The following is a 2,221-nucleotide window of genomic DNA, read 5'->3' on the forward strand; positions in this document are numbered from 1 at the left end:
GGGTGTAGCTATCATGTTAGTGTATGAATGGGTATTAGTGTATAGCTATCATGTTTGTATTTGACTGGGTATGGGTGTAGCTATTGTGTTAGCGTATGACTGGGTATTGGTGTAGCTATCATGTTAGTGTATGACTGGGTATTGGTGTAGCTATCATGTTAGTGTATGACTGGGTATTGGTGTAGCTATCATGCTGGTATTTGACTGGGCATGAATTATCTAGTATATGAATGGGTATTGGTGTAGCTATCATGCTGGTATTTGACTGGGTATTGGTGTAACTATCATGCTAGTATTTGACTGGACATGAATTATCTAGTATATGACTCGGTATTGGTGTAGCTATCATGCTAGTACATGGCTGGGTATTGGTGTAGCTGTCATGCTAGTATAGTCTTTTCATGTGCCTATGTTGTTCCAGAACTAACTTGATGGCAAGTCTAGACTCCAGATGCATAGTTCTGACCCGTTCAGGATAAAACCTTTACTGGTCATTGTCATCCTCTTGATGTGAGCAGCACCTGTACCAGATCATAGAACAGATGGCCCAGTTACTTCCTTCAGATATTCTCAGTTCTCACGGCTTCAAAAATGAGAGAATATCAAATAATGATAATAATCATAATCATGATAATTATGATGATGATAATCATTACTGTCGTGATAATAATAATAATGATAATGTCTGTGAACGTTTGTGTGAACGATGACACAAAAACATGACCTGGTGCCCCCATCCCACCACCTTTTTTTTATTTTATTCTGTTATCTTTTCTTCTTTTTTTAAATTTCTTTTCTTTAACTCACTCAGTACGGCCAGTCCTCGCTTCTCCTCTACACAGACCCCTCGGATGTCCAGTGGGTGTCTGAATGACCCAACCTTTAGCTTCCGTCGTCAGAATTGTGGTATTCTTTGTCAACATTCACCTCTTCAGTATAAGAGCCTTCCGCTTGCAATATTTTGATGATGGTAATTGGGGTGAAACACTGTTAACGTCGTCTCTTTCGCCGTTCGTATGGAAAGAGTTAAATAAAAAAAAAATTGGGGTTGTGGTGGTTCTTGTTGCTTTTTTCCAGAGAGCGGGTTCATAGAACTAAATGAATACGTGGAGGTGATGGCCGAGCGTTTAGGAGCCCTGGAGTACGAAAAGCAACAGATGAAAACTGCCTTCCTGCACTTCGACAAAGACCACAGCGGGAAACTGTCGCGAGAGGAGGTACGTCGACTGCTGACGTCAAACTTCGGCAAGCCGATGACGGAAGAAGAGTTGAATGACGTCATCAGCGACATGGATCGTGACGGTGACGGCGCCATTGACGTGGATGGTAAGGGGTCGAAGTGACGTCATGATTTACGTGCTGGTGTGGTGTGTGTGTTTGTGTTTGCCGTGTCTGTCTGTCTGTATATATGTGTGTGTGTGTGTGTTCGTTTGCGGGGGTGCGTGTGTGTCTGTGTGTGCGTGCGCGCGATTGTGTGCGTGTGTGTGTGTACGTATGTATATGTGTGTGTGCGTGCGAGTGTGCGCGCGCGCGTGTGTGTGTGTGTGTTAACAGAAAAAGACTGCAAACTGATTTTCTTTAAACACACTGTATCTGTTCCAGTTTATTTTTTCATATCTATTTTCGTAAAAGCAGTCTGATAGGTTGTAAATTAAGTCAGCTTATCTCTCACTGTTTTATTTTTCAGAGTTATGTTCCTTGCTGTGTCAGCAGCAGTCGTCAAGCACGTGACTCGGCTTCTCTGAATGACGTCACTTCATCTCTCTCCATGACGTCACGTCATCAAGGCCAATAACTGACCACGATGCAGTGTGTACATACATATCCTTACATAATACTTACATATCAGACAATTGATTTGTTTAAGAGGATCAAAAGAAATTCATGGTTTATCTTTCGTTGGCTTAGCATTCGTGCTAAAGATATATCAAGTGTGTTGCAAAAGTAATACGTAAATAAAAGCTGGAAAGGCACACTGAATACACTTTTCGAGTTTGAGTTCGAGTCTGTGTGTGTGTGTGTGTGTGTGTGTCTGTCTGTCTGTCTGTCTGTCTGTCTCTGTCTGTCCCTCTCTCTCTCTTTTCAAGGCCTGACTAAGCGCGTTGGGTTACGCTGCTGGTCAGGCATCTGCTTGGCAGATGTGGTGTAGCGTATATGCATTTGTCCGAACGCAATGGCGCTTCCTTGAACTACTGATAATATTATTTGTTCAGTATCTCTC

General features: G+C 42.5%; 1 protein-coding gene across 1 annotated transcript in view; it reads left to right on the forward strand.

The window, feature by feature from the left end:
• Positions 1 to 1,955, forward strand: part of LOC143293049 (neo-calmodulin-like) — a 5,987-nt gene extending 4,032 nt beyond the window's left edge. The window contains exons 5-6 of the mRNA XM_076603880.1: positions 1,078 to 1,326; positions 1,688 to 1,955. Coding sequence (XP_076459995.1) covers positions 1,078 to 1,326; positions 1,688 to 1,731 — 293 coding nt within the window. The 3' untranslated portion in view covers positions 1,732 to 1,955. The remainder of the gene's footprint in view (positions 1 to 1,077; positions 1,327 to 1,687) is intronic.
• Positions 1,956 to 2,221: the final 266 nt, after the last annotated feature.

This window comes from Babylonia areolata, chromosome 18 (assembly GCF_041734735.1).
Source record: "Babylonia areolata isolate BAREFJ2019XMU chromosome 18, ASM4173473v1, whole genome shotgun sequence".
In the NCBI taxonomy this organism is placed as follows: Eukaryota; Metazoa; Mollusca; class Gastropoda; order Neogastropoda; family Buccinidae; genus Babylonia; species Babylonia areolata.